Below are 14,543 nucleotides of genomic sequence, written 5' to 3'. Positions count from 1 at the left end.
TTACTAGGGGAAAAATGAATCTTGTGTCTGAAAACTGTGCAAGCAGTGTCTTAAGCATGTTTTGGCTACCACGGGACAAGCAATGCAGTTTTTTTTTCGTGTGCTTTTAATATCCTGCACTTAAGCTTGAAAATAAGAGGAGCAAAAAAACCACAGACTTCCTTAGAAAAACATGATCTGCAATTTGTCAAAAAAACCAATTCTAATGCAGATATTTTTTTCCTCCTAGGTTTTACCCAAGGGACAGTACATCTAACCCTTAACTTGGATCATCTCTTGTTCATCAGCCTGAAAGTCGTAACAGCCCCCAAAACTGACATTTGACCCGAAAGAAAAAAAAAAAGCTGTGACAAATGGACAATATGTCTATTACTAACACGCCAACAAGTAATGATGCTTGTCTGAGCATTGTTCACAGCTTGATGTGCCATCGACAAGGTGGAGAGAGCGAAACTTTTGCCAAGCGCGCAATCGAAAGCTTAGTTAAAAAGCTGAAGGAGAAAAAGGATGAATTGGATTCTTTGATTACAGCCATAACCACAAACGGAGCTCATCCTAGCAAGTGTGTTACGATACAGAGAACGCTGGATGGGAGGCTTCAGGTCAGTACAAGTGAAAAAACACCAGACGTTTTCCTCCCGCTGGAGCTGGGGCGCAAGTGAGCGGCGCAGGTTTCCCCGGAGTGTTGAGGGAGGGTAGCTCTTCTCTTGCACCCCCCTCGCCCCTGTTTGTAGGCTTGGTTTGTGGCTGGAGCTCTGGACTGGCCGCAGTGGTTGCTGTTTTTTTTCCCAGAAGGAGCAGAAGGCGTTGGATCAGCCGTTCTAAACGAGCCTGTGCGTGTGTCACGTAACAGATCCGGCTGGCTCATCCCCTGTTCTCACTGCAGGCTTCTCTGAGCTCTGTGAAGAGAGGCCCGTGGTCCCTTGCTGGGGCACTCCAAGGAGTCTGCACTGGGGGTTTGCACCGTCAGGGCTCAGTCCCTGTGCAGCTGGGGTTGTGGTCTCCTCGTTCCAGGGCAGATGTCATGTTTGCTGGCTCTAGCTTTTCCCTCTACCCTAGACCCATTTTTCCCCCCCCCCCAATTTATTTATTTAATTTTTTTTTCCCTTCAGCATAACGATTGGCATCCTTCTGCTTGTAAATCCCTTAAAAGTGTAGCTCTAGTGCCTCGTTCCTCTTCTCCCTGGGGCACAGCTCCTTCACGTGAGGAAGGTGACCACACGAGCTACGCTGAGCACAAGTTCTGCTTCTGCCATTTTGCATCCAGTGATTTTTTTTTATTTTTTTTTTACTTAAGAACCACCCAGTGTCGACTTAACTGTAGCAAAACCCTCATGGAGATTTATTTCTGCTGATTGCAGAGCTCGGGTAAAGCGTACACCACCTTTTTTTATGCACCTATATACATATATATATATATATTTTGATGGCGGAGTGAGGGTGTGTTGCTGTTTGTCCCCCTCCCAGCTTTCTCGCTCTGTGAAGTGAAAATGCCTTTTGTGAGACGAAAATGCCTCTTGCTACCTTCCCAATCAACTTTTGTGTCTGGCTCTTTAGGTGGCTGGTCGCAAGGGATTCCCTCATGTGATTTACGCCCGTCTTTGGAGGTGGCCCGATCTTCATAAAAATGAACTCAAGCATGTTAAATATTGTCAGTATGCTTTTGACTTAAAATGTGACAGTGTCTGTGTAAACCCTTACCATTATGAGCGTGTAGTGTCGCCTGGCATCGGTGAGTAGACTCTTGATTTAAAATGGAACAGTGGGAATTGAGTTGTGAGACGTTTTTCAGCGTTAGAAAACGCAGGCTCGAGTCAGAAACGTTAACTTTTAGTGATCTGGTTACAAATTGCTCCCGTGCTCCCGTCCTTGTTCTGCAGGGAGTTGTTCTTCTGCCTTTTATTTATCCTAAATTGGAAGGAAGGGGGTCGTGGCTCTTGTTTAAGCCTTTCTGTTGGCTTTGCACACAGCTCCTGGAGTTGATGTGTGTCCCAGGGATAACTTAGCCTGGAGACTTGTGCTGTGATGGAGGGGGTCTGATAAGTGAGGTCTGCAGTACTAATCTTTAAAGGCTTGCAACTGATTAAACACTTTCGAAGATTTGTGTATATAATCCTCCACAACCCCTTTTTTTTTCTTATCTTTAAAGATCTATCAGGGCTGACTCTACAGAGTTCTGGTAAGTAGTTCTGGCTGCTGCTGCATTTCTGTGGGCACAAACTGTGTTAAAACCCTGCAGTAGGTACAGGGTTTGTTCCTCTGTCTCTCTGGGAGGGAGTATCAAGAGCAGATGGCGGTGCATTTGTCTCTCTGGCTCTGGAAAACCAGCCGAGGAAGTGTTCATGAGTCCTTTAAATTGCCTAGGCAGTGTGTGAGAGGCAGGTATTGATAAATTCCTCAAAGGGAGGCCTCAGCCAAGCTGGTGCCTGCATTCTGCGTTCATTGCCTCCGACTTGTAAAGCCAAACAAACAAACAAAAAGGGGGAAAACAAAAAACCTTGAACGATGCTAATTAATATAAAAAGGACACCCAAAACCGTGTGGATTGACACGCTGGTTAATGGAATTGGGAATAAATGAACGCTTGCAGTTTAATTAGCAGTTGAAGAAGAAAATGGTAAAAATTCTGCAGTTGACTGCAGGGGCCTAAATACTCTTGCTTCCCCTGAAACCTGAGAGAAATTGGACGTTAAAAATGCCTGATGAGCGTCGTTCAGGAATCCGAGGTTGCGCCTGGTAACCGCTTTTATTTCAAAACCGATTTCATTCTCCTTCCAGAACAGATTCACAGAGAAAGAAATCCGTGTGACCCGGATTTAGCAAAAATGACTTAAAACCCCCCAAACTACCCATCAAACTCGACTTCACAAGTTTTAACCTGTGCGCTCATCTCTGCTAATTTGCACCTTTACTCCTGCCTTCTGACAAACGACCCTTTTGTGCAGAGCCCGAGCTCACCAGCCAGCAGTTAAATGCATCACTGAGTGCTTCCTTGTGTCTCCTGCCCGCTGGTTTTCCCACCAAAAAAAAATTACTGTCAGGTTTTTTAACATCGTTTTAGGCTGCTTTAAAAAAAACGAGCGCAGGAGCTTGATGTGGCGCGAGGGTTTTGTTTGGACAGGCTCAACAGCAAATACAGAAATAAGTCACTGTAGTGGCAGTGGTGGTGGTTTCCTTAGGCTGCATGTGGAATACCCTGGGTTACCGGCTGCTGTTGTTAAATATGGAGCAGCTTTATGGGGTCTTTGAATTTGAATTTAATGTTTCTAGTCGATTTGCGTGGGAGTTGCCTGAAATTACTCCAGGGAGATGCATGAAGTTTTTAGTGCTGTGCTCGTGAATTATGTTTTTTCGTGAGGGGCTTTATGTGTGTTCTTGCTTGTACGCTAAGAATTGGTTTGTTAGCTGGCTGCCTTAACATTCGTTTAGTTGCTTGACAAAAAGCATGTTTTTCCCTTTTATTAACCGTGTCCGATCAAATAATGATGGACTACAAGACAAAACGCTGCTGAAAGTCTGCTGCCTGTGGGACTAAACTGCTTGCCTGAGAGCATTAAGCAAAATAAACAGCTTGCTTTCCCATCCAGCCATGCCTCAAAATTCCCCGCTGCCGGCTCGGAGCTGTTTATTTGTAATTTAGAGGAGTGCTTTGGCAACGCTTGTGCAGTTTAAGTCCTCCAGTTTCTAATGGCTTCGCTATTGCTCGAAAATAGCGCAGTTTGTGCCGAGTGCTGGGGGTGGCTGGGTGTGTGCTGAGCCCCTCTGTGTGTGTCCACAGCTCCATCCAGCATGCTGGTGAAGGACGAGTACGTCCACGACTACGAGGGGCAGCCGTCGCTGAGCTCCGCCGAGGGACACTCCGTGCAGACCATCCAGCACCCACCAAGTAACAGGGCCTCGACAGAGCCTTATAGCACCCCAGCCATGTTAGCTCCCACTGAGGCTAGCACTACCAGCACCACTAATTTTCCCAACATTCCCGTGGCTTCAACAAGTAAGATCATCGAGATTGACGCGGGAACGCTGTGAGAGCGCCGGAGCTCAGAGGGGCTGAGCTTTGCCAGGGCAGATCCTGCAACGGCAGCCGTGCTGCTGCTGCTGCACCACGCTGATCAAAGCGTGTGGCGATACGATCTGAGAGTTAAAAGCCGGGCTTTAACCTGGAGCAGGGTGACCCAGCCTTGTTTTCGGGGCCGCTGGCGCGAGTCTTACGAGGCTGTTCCGGCCGTGCCGAGGTTCAGTGACAGAATGTCAGAACCTCCAGCAGGGCGTTGTGGCTGTTGCTGTTGATCGCTGCAGAAATGAAGTTATTGTCTTGTGACAGCAGCAAGCAGAACAGCAGACGGGTGATGCTGTCAGGTGGCAGAATCAGGAGATTTTAAGGCAGTTTCTTTAGTCTTCCAGTTTTGACTTGGTTATTTTTACCAAGGCCTGCTGTGCCACCCAAGTGGCAGCCCTGGTTGGCATTTCCACGAGTCTGCCTTGAAGTTTTTCCTTTCTTTCCTCTGTGTGAGTTTGGCACGAGTGGAAGGAAGAGCCTGGTGTCCCAGCACCACAGCTCACAGCAGAGCAGTTACGTGCACTGCAGCCCTCAGGCGGGGGCACCACAGGGTTTGGAGGGGTTTCACCTGAAGGACCTGGTTTGAATGGGATTGATTTCGTTTTACCAGACCTGAGTTGTGTTTTCCTAACGTTCTTCAATTTTAGCTGGCAGCTTTTTTTGTTTGTTTGTTTGTTTTTTGGTTTTTTCCCCCCTAAAGCCAAGCTGAGATGTGACACCTGTGTTTGTCTCCAGCAGAGGGAAAAAAAAGGATAGGCAGTTAACTGTGTTGCCTTTGCACAACAGTTGGTAGCCAGTAACTTTTTCTCATCGCTGCTATAATTGCTGGAGCCAAGTGGGCGGGAAAAAAAAAAAAAAAAAGCTAATTTTTAGGTTTTAGTTCAAGTTCTCGATGTGTTAAATTCTGCTAGCCACGCCAGTTTGAGAGTGCAAGTGTACTTGTGAAACTGCTGATCAGTGTAGAGTTAATGGCTGAGCTGAAGCCTTTTGAAGTCAAATCCCGTTAGCCTGCTGTGAAATATCTGTAATTTTACTTTGAATGTAAGACAATTCTTGAAATATTTATTTGGGAGAAAAAAGAAAGCACAGCAGCTTTCTGAGGAAGGAGTCCAGTGATGTATGCAAGCTCTGTTGGAGCACTCTTTGTAAAAGTAAAGTGCTGGTCAGTGTGTTTTGGAGGAACATAAGCTTTAAGTGAGTGTCCTCCTTAGGAACAGTAGTTAAAACATGCTTGAAAACAAGCAGCTTGTTGGACCTGCTGTTGGCCTGTTTGGATTCACACCAAACCTACTCCCAGTAGAAGCTGTGGCACCTCTTTTTCTTTCCTCTCAAACTGCAGGGTGAGATGTGACCAAGACAAAAGGTGTCAGAGTCAAAATTGTCTGATGGCAGAGCATTTTGGTTCAGGTTTCCCAAGACACTCTGGCGGGTGGAAATCAAAATACTTGAAACCAGACTTTGTAGGAACTGTGTATTTGCAGTTGCCCTTAGTTTGGGGTGTATTTTCCTACCCAAGTAGTGCTGAGCTCTTCTTAATTAAAATTTTGGAACGTTCATGAATAGGTAGTGTGTTCTTTTACCAGGTCAACCTACCAGTATATTGACAGGTAGCCATAGTGATGGACTCTTACAGATTGCTTCAGGGCCTCAGCCAGGAACTCAGCAGAATGGGTTTACAGCTCAGCCAGCCACTTACCACCACAGTGAGTATTCACATACGTGCACTCCTCTTAGCTTTCCAAAACCAGTTCCCGAAATGCTCAGCAGGAATATAGAGGAATTAGAAGGGAGACGCGGAGAAACCCCCCTTAAAAACCAACCCTGCTGCTCTCTCTGTCTCTGTTTTTCTCTCCAGACAGCACCACGACCTGGACTGGGAGTCGGACGGCAGCCTACACACCCACCATCCCTCACCACCAGAACGGCCACCTGCAGCACCACCCGCCCATGCACCCCAGCCACTACTGTAAGCAGGGCTCACACACACACACCCCCTGCACCCACGGCTCTCTGGGCTGGGGGGTCATGTGCTGGTCTGGAGGGGAACTGGCGGGGAAAGGAACCCAGCTCCAAGGAGGGATCATAAGTCGGAGTAACAGTTTGATAAAACAGTACAATAAGTGTGGTTATGCAGACAAACAGTTGGGTTTAACCCACAGAACCCAAGTGCATAGCCCAGCTCCCTGGGGCATGAGCAGAGTGGTGTTAGTTGGGCCCCCCCTGAGCCCAAAGTAAAGGGAGAGGGGAAAACCTGTTGGTGAGAGGGCTGGTGCAGTCTGGTCAAGAGTGGTGTCTGTCCAAGTGGTGGTCTGTCTGGCAAGAGGTGTGGTCCAGTCTGGTCAGAGTGGTGGTCAGTTGTCAAGTTTCTGTGTCAAAAGAGTGGTGGTCTCAGTCTGGTCAAGAGTGGTGGTGCAGTCTGGTCAGGAGTGGTGGTCTCAGTCTGGTCAGGAGTGGTGGTCTCAGTCTGGTCAAGAGTGGTGGTCTCAGTCTGGTCAAGAGTGGTGGTCTCAGTCTGGTCAAGAGTGGTAGTTGCAGTCTGGTTGAGAGTGATGGTCTGCAGTCTTCCTCTGGATCCCAGGAGTGGTTAAAAAAGTCCCAGGACTCCAAGATTATATATCTTCCAGTTCAGGCAGGAATGCTCAGTCCCTCCCTCAGGATGGGGAGTTCCACAAAGGGTGTGAGGACAAAAAACACTCTCCTATCTCCCAGGCCTCTTAACACCCAGTTTATAGCCTGAGGAGTCAGGGGTGCTCTGGGCAGAGGGTGTAAATGGTTCATTGATAACAGTTTCTGGGCAATGGCATGGAAGGCTCTAGAACACACAGTTTTGGGTTACACCCATCCAGGGATGAACTGGGCCCAGCTGTTCTAACTAGGACAGCTCATTCCTGCTCCTCCCTTACCCCCCACTCCTCCATCTGTGGTTACAGAACCACCATTACCCCCCTTACTGTGTTCTGACAGCCTAGAGCTTGAGGGTCCTCCCTCTGCTGAAGCAGCAGAGGTAGAAACTCAGTTGTAGTGACACCCTATATATTCACATCTCTCACTACACCTAACAAAACCAGCCTTTCCTTCCTAAAACCTCTGTTTTTAAAGCTCTGCAGTCCTGTGCTAAGCCTTTCCCTGGCAGAAAAAGGAAGCTGATTCAGCACGGGTATATATTTTTTTTTTTTCCCCCTTTCAAAACTTGGAAATTCCTGGCTGTCTTCATTTTCGGGAGGTTTTTTAGAAGACCTGTGTCCATGCACACTTGCCAGTTTAAAATAACTTCCTGGGGCATTGTGCACGAAAGCACCTGTCAATAAAAGTGGTCTTTGCCACAGCCTGACCCACGAGTGCATCAGCACACAGAGCTGAAAGTCTTTTCCATCTACGAAACAGGACAACAGTCTCTCCTGTTTTAAGGTAGAGGAGATGGGAAGGGGAAAAAAAAAAGTGATCAGACTTCTAGTGGAGGTGTGCAGTTGATGCATTACAAGGGTTTTATGTAAGTTTTCTAAGTTTTGTGGCAGAAAGCTAGAACAGCTCCTTGTTTTCTAACCCAGTGTTTATTTATTAGAATATCCCCCTTATTAGAACATACAGTACATGTTCTGATACAGATCACTGGCATGCAGCAGTCAGTGGAGGAGAGCACATACTGTACATCAGTGTTAGAACGACCTTTCAGCTTGTCTCTGCAAACAAACCTGCGGTGCAGAGACAATTATTACATTTTATTGCTCTGTTCTGTTGGGATCCCACTTCACTGATCGTTATTATCTGTGAGGAACATGCCGGGGTGGAAAAAGCTCCGGTGGTGCCGTGGATACTCCATGGATGTTTCCCAGTGCACGTGTCTTTCCGTGGTTAATATTTGGGACTGGTTAATATTTGGGACTGGTTAATATTTGGGACTGGCTGGTGGTGCCACACTGAGCTTTCCTTGGCTGTTTCTCACTTCCCCGAGTTGCGTGTTTCACACCTACCCGAGTTGTGCCTGCTTTGACATCTTGTTGCAAAAGCTGCTGCTGCTCACAATACTGTGTTTGAGCCTTCCCTCCCTGCAGCCTGTAAGGGACCCAGTCAGTTCATAAAGAGAAGAATCTGGCTCGTACCAGGACTGTATTCAGTATATTTTTTTTTTTACTTCAGAAAATGAGTTCTCTGGGGCTTTTTTTCCCATCTCGAGGGACTGTCTCTTATGGTCGAGTCCACAGCATGCTGGGCAGCTTGTTCTGTGATGGAGGAAACTTAACGGAGTGTGATTTATTTCATAGGAAAACAAGCTAAGAAAGAAAACCTCGTTTTTTCCTGGTGTAAAACGCATTGCATGTTTTGTTTTTAAAGGGCCAGTTCACAACGAACTCGCATTCCAGCCTCCTATATCAAATCATCCTGGTGAGTGAACTCTTAACATGTGATACTAATACTGAGATATATATATATATAAAAATATGCTAATATTGTGAGAAGGAGAGGAACCGTGCTGTGACAAATCTGATTTTGAGTTTGGACATCTCTGTTGGAGCGGAGACCTGCGTAGTTGAAAAGCCCAAAAGTTTATTCCCTGTTTATTCCTTGGTCCGTTACTAGGGCAGTGCCAGGAATTAAACTGCTGATAGTTGCTGGCTGAACCTTGACTGTAGCTAAATCGTATTTCATTTTTTTAATGTTGATCTTTCACCCTGTTGATTTCATCCCGCTGAGCCCTCCCAGACAGGAGCAATTTATTTGAAGATAAACCAGAAGGAATTGAGGCACCTCGGTTTAATTGTTTTCTGATAGAGCCAGAACAGTTCCTTAAGGCGAGCGAGTGTGCTGTTTGTTGGGGGGCTGCTGCTTGTGGTGTGGGAGGATCAGTGGCAGCACTGGGAGAGCTCTCCTTCCCCTCAGCTTCTCAGGGTGTTGGGGCATTCCATCGTGTTCTGCTCCTCCTGCTCTGGGTGCACTGTGGTGCTGATACAGCGACAGGACGGGGGGAGATGGCTTACCATTGGCAGAGGGGTTATATTAGATATTGGGAAGAGATCCCTGAGGGTTCTGAGGCCCTGGCACAGGTTGCCCAGAGAAGCTGTGGCTGCCCCTGCATCCTTGGAAGTGTCCAAGGCCAGGTTGGACGTGGTTTGGAGCAACCTGGGCTGGTGGGAGGTGTCCCTGCCCATGGCAGGGGGTGGACTGGATGAGCTTTAAGGTCCCTTCCAGCCCAAACCAGCCTGTGACTCCAGGACTTCCTTTACCCTCCCCGACAAGCACGTCCCAGCTGTGTTACCCTTTTGTGAAAACGGGTCCTCACAGTCACCAGCAGTGCCGAGTCCCCAGAATCCCCAGTGGCTGCAGCTTGTGACAGCTTCAGGTTTTAACACCTCTGAGGAGAGAAACTGCACAGCGAAAAGCACACACAGCACACCGCAGGAGGCTTGACAGGCCAGATGCTCCCAGGTGGCACAGAAACAGCAGACACCCGTGTGCAAAATCACCCTGCCTCCTCTGCCAGGTTCCGTCACTTAACTCGAGTGTTTGGGTTTCAGTGGAGCCCTCCGGGGAGTCTGGGTCTTCCTTCCTTTGCAGGCAGCCCTCTTTCCTCTGCAGGCAGGTTTTCAGGCAGCCAGGAGAAGTTAAAAGGCACTTCTTTGCTGTGAAAACACGCCGTTTTGTTCTGCCCCCTCTCTTAATTCCTCCAGGTTTTATCCCATCCCCGACTCTGTGTGCAGACAAGATCGGGGTGTGTGATCTTTGATGTGTGCTTTTTTCCCCCCGTTGCCCTGCTTTCCACATCCAGTTCCCTTTGCAGGGAGGGTAGAGAGATCCGACTTCACCTGTGAGGTGATTCCCCCTGTATCTCAAAGCCAGATCTGTTTCAGAGTTAGTTCCTGCCGGCCCAGCCAGGCGTGGGCATAAACGTGCAACTTCCTTATGCTTAAAGCTGTGCCTATGAAGTGCAGGAGTGCAGGTGGCTTACAAAATCCAGCTGGAATTAGGATACAAGCACAAAAACTTGTAAGATCTTAGCTGCAGAAGCCTCCAGCACTGATGTGTGCCCAGACAGAAACAACAGGCCCGTGTTTGTCCCCGTGTGTAGTATTGTATTCTTCTGTGTCGCAGACGTGCCTTTGTCTGTCAGAACCCGCTTAAGTGAACGTGCACTCCTCTCTGGACGACAACTGCAGTTTGCAGAAGGCTTAATTGATTGTGTGGGGTGGATTTGTAGGCCTTTCTTTGCGCCCTTCAGTCGGTTAACTGTGAGTGTTCCCCAGCCCCAGAGTACTGGTGTTCGATCGCGTACTTCGAGATGGACGTGCAGGTCGGGGAGACGTTCAAGGTCCCCTCCAGCTGCCCCATCGTCACCGTGGACGGATACGTGGATCCTTCTGGGGGAGACCGCTTCTGCCTGGGCCAGCTTTCCAACGTGCACAGAACAGAAGCCATAGAGAGAGCGAGGTACCCCCGAGAGCTCCGGCTGCCCGTGGGATGGTGGCCGTGCTTTTTTTTTGTCTGCGGTGTGTGGGATCTCCAGGGCGGTGTGGGTTTGTCTGGGCTGACTTACCTTGGAGTTTGTGTCTCTCTGGGGTGGTGAGCTGTGTGACAAGAGCCCTGCAGAGGCCTTGCAAGCCTCTCTCTGCTTTGCTTCCAGAGGCTGTGCTTCGGGGATAAAATTAGCGACTTGTGCCGTTAGGTGTGCGGGCTGAGTGCTGGCTCTCCACACCACGGGGTGGTGTGAGAAGGGCTGCAGCACAGAGATTTGTCAAAGGAGCAAAGGGAGGTTCATAGGGAGCTGTTGGGTTTTCATTCTCCCACCGTACTTAGGCTGGGCTTTGATGTGGAAGCACAGAGAGCTGAAGCAATCTCGCGGCTTTTCTTCCCCCTCTTTGAAAGGAGAAGGAAGAAAACGACTCCCTGTCTCCGGAAATGTCACGTTGTGACAATCAAAATGTTAGACTGTGATCCAGACAAGCAGTTCTGCATTAAAATGTGCCTTTTTTTTTTTAATGTTCTTGAGTGACTTTCCGTAAAAAAGCACTTGTGGGACGTTACACTTCTGAGCCCGTTTGGTGTCCCGGCCCTGTGCTGTCTGCCAGTGTGGTAGTTGCTGATCAGATATCTCTGCTTCTGCCTTCTGTGTTTCCCACAGACCTTTGCATGACTTCACAGGTGGGTTTTCATTTCTCAGGTCCACGTAACTAGGCACTGACTCACCCCTAAACCAACAGCTCCGGTTTCAGATGCGCGCGGGGAGCGCGAAGCTGCGGCGCCGCAGGCGGGAGGGAGCTGCTCGTGTCTCCTTTGGCCTGAGCACACGGGTGCATTGGCTCTGTTTTTCTTTTTTTTTCCCCCCCCCCCTCCCCAAAGGTTGCACATAGGCAAAGGGGTGCAGCTGGAGTGCAAGGGGGAAGGCGACGTGTGGGTGCGGTGCCTGAGCGACCACGCGGTGTTCGTGCAGAGCTACTACCTGGACAGGGAGGCAGGACGCGCCCCGGGGGACGCCGTGCACAAGATCTACCCAAGTGCATACATAAAGGTTGGTCTGGGGGCTCCAGGGTTGAAAACTGGGGGGGGTGTGGGGGGTATTTGGCTCCTGGAGGTGTTAGGGAGGCGCTGAAATAGGCGCTTCAAAAGAACGGCCTGAGAATTGCGCTTGGGGCGACCTGTAAAAACCGCCCCAAGCTGGACGTGTCGTGGGGGTACTGCAAGAGTAAGTTCATCTTGTGTTTCATCGCCACATTGCCAGCAGTTTCTTGTGGTTTTAGGTCCAAACCAGCTGCTGCTGGGATTTTTAGCACAGGTTGTGTCAGCTTCTTCTCTCCGAAGCGAGAGAAGCGGGGAAAACACGTGTGAATTCAGTAGGAACGTGAAGTGTGTTTTGAGCTGGTTACCGAGAGGGAAGTGATCCAGAGATCGGGGGAAGCTGCGTGGAAACAAAGTGTTTTGGGGAGGTCCTCAGTTGGGCACACCTCTGCCAGGCTTTAAGCTTTATTTTGGACAAAGCCACGCTTGTGAAAAAATCGGTCTTGTGTTAAACTGCTTGAAAACCTGCGGTGGGTTATTTGTTTTTAATCGTCGGTTTTGCAGGCAGGTTACTCAGTGAAGGTGAAAGAAACCCCAACAGCCTCTGTGTACGAGCCTTCTAGTGTGAGAACAGAGTTCCCGAGCGTTAATTGATGGCAGATAGTGATTAGTGATCACAAAGGTGCAGGATGCCATCAACCCAAAACCTGCAGCTTCAGTCCTGTCAACTGCTGGTATTTCTTTTGAATAGACTAGCACAGTTCAGTGAAGCAAAACTGTTCGGTTCATTTATTTGTTTGTTTTTTTGTTATTTATATTCATATTTTCGTTTATTTATGTGTTTTGTTTCTTGGCTTTTTTTTTTTTTTAATTTATGCACCTATTTTCTGTAAGTCCAGGGGTTTGCCTGGAAAGCAGGAATACAACCAGGCTGTAGCATCCTTCAGCCTGTGACCCTCCCTGCAGCCATTTCCAGAGCAGGCGCTGCTTCAGGCGGGGTCTGGTACTGCCGGTGGTGGTGACATCACGGGAAGAACCTCTGAGGGATCGGCTTTAAAGGGGTTATTGCTGCTGGAAACGAAAGCAGCCAGGGAAGGTTCGCTTTCACCCCGGCGTGTGGTGGGACCGCAGGAGCCGCTCTGGGAGCGCAGGAAGGCTGCTGGGGGGTGGGGTTCGGGGAGCTCTGTCCCGTGTTGGTTCTGACGAGCCTGACCGGTTCGGTGTTTTCGCTCCCAGGTGTTTGATTTGCGCCAGTGCCACCGCCAGATGCAGCAGCAGGCTGCCACCGCCCAGGCTGCCGCTGCCGCAGGCTGCCGCCGTGGCAGGGAACATCCCCGGGCCGGGATCCGTGGGTGGAATCGCCCCAGCCATCAGTAAGTGCCTCAGGCAGCTCCCTTTGCTTTTGTTCTCCTCACCTGAAAACAGTGGGAGTGCTTTCACTTCAGACGGAGGTGCTTCGGGCTGCTCAGACCCCAGATTGAAAAGCCATCTTTGGTGCCTGGGCTGGCAAAAATGTTGCTGAAAACAACGGGGATTACTGGGCAACTAAAGCCCTTGACCAGGTGTGTAGAAAAACTTAAGATCCTCAGAGAAGAGTGTGTGAGAGTGTTTTTCCCTTTCTTTAATATTTTTTTTTTTATTAGTCTATGCTGGCGTTTTCTTAGCTGCTAAATTCTAGATCCTTGAAATCGTTCCTGAAGCACCTTTAAAAGTGAAAGTACTTGCATGTCTCGGTCTGCTTTGTGTGCCACAGTGTTTTCTTGGTTCCTTGTCTTGCCATGTGGCTCTTCCCGACTGCCCTACGAATTGTTTAAGGCATTTTGAGGAATGTATTAAACCTTTTTTTTTTGTTTTTGCCTTAGCCGTGCTGGCGAATTGAAGCTTGCCAGCTGTATTTATTTTTGTCTTTTTATTTTACTGGCTGTGAGCAGTGTCGTTTTGCTAATCCAGCTTCCTGCAGGTGACCAGCCTGAGTTCCTACACTGAAAATGCAGCGTTTGTCAGACCTCAGGAATAACTCTTTAGTGACTGTGCTTCCTAAAGAGGGTTTACATGCTTTGTAAGGCATTTGGGTTTCATCTTGTCTGCTTTATGTAGGTCTAGTTGGGGTGTTGGGAAGGAATTCTTTGCTGGCTGTGAGGCCCTGGCACAGGTTTCCCAGAGAAGCTGTGGCTGCCCCTGGATCCCTGGAAGTGCTGGAAATCCAGGTTGGACGGGATTTGGGCTAGTGGAAGGTGTCCCTGCCCGTGGCAGTGGGGTGGAACTGATGGTCTGTGAGGTCCTTTCCAACCCACCCTTCTGTGATTCTCTGATCACGGAGAGCTTTGTGTTTCAGCACTCTTTCAGGAGTGCAGAACACTGGCAAAAATGTGTATTCCAGCACCCTTTCAGGAGTGCAGAACACTGACAAAGATGTGTATTCCAGCACCCTTTCAGGGGTGCAGAACACTGACAAAGATGTGTATTTCAGCAGCACCCTTTCAGGGTGCAGAACACTGACAAAGATGTGTATTCCAGCACCCTTATAGGAGTGCAGAACACTGACAAAGATGTGTATTCCAGCAGCACCCTTTCAGGGGTGCAGAACACTGACAAAGATGTGTATTTCAGCACCCTTTCAGGGGTGCAGAACACTGACAAAGATGTGTATTCCAGCACCCTTTCAGGGGTGCAGAACACTGGCAATAGATGTGTATTCCAGCACCCTTTCAGGGGTGCAGAACACTGACAAAGATGTGTATTCCAGCACCCTTTCAGGGGTGCAGAACACTGACAAAAGATGTGTATTCCAGCACCCTTTCAGGGGTGCAGAACACTGGCAAAAGAAGGTGAGGAATGCCAGTGAACAGCAGAGGTCTGGAGGCGTGGGCTGGCCCTGTCCCCGTGCCGAGGGGGAGCTGTCCCTGAGCAGGCAGGGGACAAAGGGCCCGGTGTGACCACCCCACCCCTCCCGTGCAGGTCTGTCAGCCGCCGCCGGCATCGGCGTGGACGACCT

At 49.1% G+C, this 14,543-nt stretch overlaps 1 protein-coding gene across 1 annotated transcript; it reads left to right on the top strand.

Annotated features, from left to right (window-relative positions):
- The first annotated feature begins 210 nt into the window (after positions 1 to 210).
- On the top strand, positions 211 to 14,407 carry SMAD4 (SMAD family member 4). The gene is given in 11 exon segments (XM_018078813.2): positions 211 to 602; positions 1,558 to 1,732; positions 2,150 to 2,179; positions 3,779 to 3,994; positions 5,644 to 5,763; positions 5,916 to 6,026; positions 8,393 to 8,443; positions 10,300 to 10,483; positions 11,393 to 11,561; positions 12,785 to 12,852; positions 12,854 to 14,407. Coding segments are annotated over 11 exon segments (1,590 nt in total). The 5' UTR covers positions 211 to 353; the 3' UTR covers positions 13,071 to 14,407.
- Positions 14,408 to 14,543: the final 136 nt, after the last annotated feature.

The sequence above is a fragment of the Manacus vitellinus genome, unplaced genomic scaffold (genome assembly GCF_001715985.3).
Source record: "Manacus vitellinus isolate BGI_N305 unplaced genomic scaffold, ASM171598v3 scaffold_42_pilon, whole genome shotgun sequence".
NCBI classification, from domain to species: Eukaryota; Metazoa; Chordata; class Aves; order Passeriformes; family Pipridae; genus Manacus; species Manacus vitellinus.
The sequence above is the reverse complement of the archived record's forward strand: the minus strand, read 5'-3'. Positions and strand labels throughout refer to the sequence as shown.